At 52.9% G+C, this 2,577-nt stretch overlaps 1 protein-coding gene across 1 annotated transcript in view; it reads left to right on the forward strand.

Annotated features, from left to right (window-relative positions):
• The first annotated feature begins 1,154 nt into the window (after positions 1-1,154).
• Positions 1,155-2,577, forward strand: part of RAB32 (RAB32, member RAS oncogene family) — a 97,329-nt gene continuing 95,906 nt past the window's right edge. The window contains exon 1 of the mRNA XM_042781295.1: positions 1,155-1,377. Within this exon, the coding sequence (XP_042637229.1) occupies positions 1,155-1,377 (223 nt within the window). The remainder of the gene's footprint in view (positions 1,378-2,577) is intronic.

A 2,577-nucleotide genomic window follows, 5' to 3' on the forward strand; every position in this document is an offset into this window, starting at 1 on the left:
TGTTATGTGCCATGGAGTCCAATCTGACTCACAGTGACCCCTCCTTGGGTTTCCAAGGCGGTATCACTACGGAAGTAGATTGACCAACCTTCTTTTCGAGGAGTGGCTGGGGGGTTTAAACCGTCAGCCTTCTGGTTAGCAGTCAAGTGCCTTAGGCACTATGCTGCCAGAGCTCCCATAGGGGTTGGTTTAATAGTTACAGAGGGTAAATTTACATAACAAAGGGTAAGTAGGACATTTGTAAACCTGAGACTTACTGCTTTCTCTACTATTGTACTACAGTTTTTCATCCTTTCCCAAGATATAGCTCATAGTTTTAACATCTAGTGCAATAAAATGACATCTAGTCAAAAACACTACCAGCTTAAAAAAGACTTCTTTGTTTGGGGAGGAAAATAAAAAGCCAACTGAAAGCGTTAAAGACCCTTGTACCCCTTTTCTGGGACTATTTCATATAGTGAAGCTTTAGCCATGCTTGGTTAAGTTCAGGGTCATTCTGCCACTTCCTTCCAAGTTCTCCAAAGGCCTTGACCTCCAGGTGTTGAATTTCCTCTTGGCACACTGGGGACGGAGGTTTCTTCCTAGGCCAGCGCCTTCAGCAAGGCTGGGCCGCACCTTGACAGGCCACCTCAGCGCTCGGCCGGGGCGCTTCATGAGTGTGTCAGTCGCCTCAGGACTGGGTTCGCGAGTGGCTTGGTCACCCCAGCATGGTTTCCAGCTAGCGGTGAACTCTCAGGCGCCCTTCCTCTTCGCCGGCCCGGGACTGCCCCGGCCTCCGCGCTCCTCAGCTTCTCCGTGGTCCACTAGGGGGCGGCCGGGGTTCGGCGCTGCCGCCAGGAGAGGAAGGGCAGAGACAAGAGGAAGTGGCTGAATTTTGGGCCGGGCCGGGCGGGAGCGCCGGGAATGGGGGGCGGCCCCGGGCCGGCCCCCGGCCCTTTCCACGCCCCGCGCGGGCTCCTGCGGCTGGAGGTTCCGGGTCCTGTGACGGGTCAGGCGGAGTTGGCCGGCTGGACGGGCGGGCCTCGGGGAGTTTCCGTGGCCGGCGAGGGTGAGCGGGTGAGGGGTCGGCCGGGGAAGCGGTTTGGCGGCACCTCGGCGGGGCGGTGATCTAGTACGGCCAGGCCGTGCGGGCTTCGGGGCGGCCGGGCGTGCTCATGGCGGCCGGGGTAGCCGCCGAGGTGCTCGAGACCCGCGAGCACCTCTTTAAGGTGCTGGTCATCGGCGAGCTCGGCGTGGGCAAGACCAGCATCATCAAGCGCTATGTCCACCAGCTCTTCTCCCAGCACTACCGGGCCACTATCGGGGTGGACTTCGCCCTCAAGGTCCTCAACTGGGACAGCAGGACGTTGGTGAGGCTGCAGCTGTGGGACATCGCGGGTAAGGGGCCTGCGCGAAGTTTCCGTTCGTGGGCAGCAAGGGGCCCCTCAGTTCCTCTCTTTCTTCTTGCTCAGCCCCTGATCTCTTCTGTGCTGCCTCTAGAAGAGGCTAAGCCAAATAATGATGGCACAAGGTCAGGTGGACCCTGGAGGGATCAGTAGTAGTTGAGGAATTGAAAAGGATAAAATACATAAGTACATAGCCAGGTCTTCTGGTGGCTCCACCCACTCCTTGGAAGGAGACTGGGCAATCTACTTCCGTAGTGGTACCGCCTCAGAAACCCAAGGAGGGGTCGCTTTGAGTCCAATGGCCTCAACAGCAGTGAGTTTCGCACCACATAATTTTAAAAGGTGGAAAGACGCCCTCTATCTACTCCAGGATTGTCTCACCTGACGGGGAGATGTGGAAGCCAAAGAGGTTTTTCCAGAAGTTTTAACTCTGAATATTGACAAGTGTGTAATATACCAGAAAGGGAAAGGCTACTTTGGGAGATGCCACCACCTCTTGTTCAGTTCTAACAGCTCACAGATGAGAACTGAAGTTCAGAGTGACTGAAAGACTTACCCAAAGTGCCACTCCTAGTTAGTGGCACGCACTGCTAAGAAACCAACTTTCTTTTCAGAATGTTTTCCATTCTGCATTGGAGATCCTTCTTTGGGAATGAAACTCCAGGTTTCTCAAACGCCTGGCCCAGATTCAGTTGTCAGGTCTTTGAGATGTAAATATTGGGAAAATCTTCTCTGAGACCCTCTCCTCCTACCACTGTCCCTAGACCAAGCCCTCTGGCTCCCTCAGATAGGTTGTTTCTCTGGCATTTGCTTTCAGTTGTCATTTCGGAGCATAACAATCATTCTTTTTGAGGGGGTACGCATTCTCTCACTGTAATTCATGAAAAACTGAGCTCTGGCTGGTGTGAAGGGTGACATGGCTGCTGATACATAACAATAGTTTGAGAAAATTTCTTGTTATACTTGTGGGCATTTAAAAAAATGGTAATTATGGAACTTTTGGGAAAATTTAAATAAGAAAATGGTAGCCAGAGTTACCCTATTCAATCATTGCTGGTGTTAAGAAGCTCAGTTTGCAGTAGAGCATTTGAATGGGAGTGTGCTCTCATGGTGTAGTGTCTAAGGCATTTGACTGCTAACCAGAAGGCTGGCGGTTCAAACCCACCAGCCACTCCTCAGAAGGAAGATGGGG

This window comes from Orycteropus afer, unplaced genomic scaffold (assembly GCF_000298275.1).
Source record: "Orycteropus afer afer isolate SDZICR_OR568_19922 unplaced genomic scaffold, OryAfe1.0 scaffold00101, whole genome shotgun sequence".
Lineage (NCBI taxonomy): Eukaryota > Metazoa > Chordata > Mammalia > Tubulidentata > Orycteropodidae > Orycteropus > Orycteropus afer.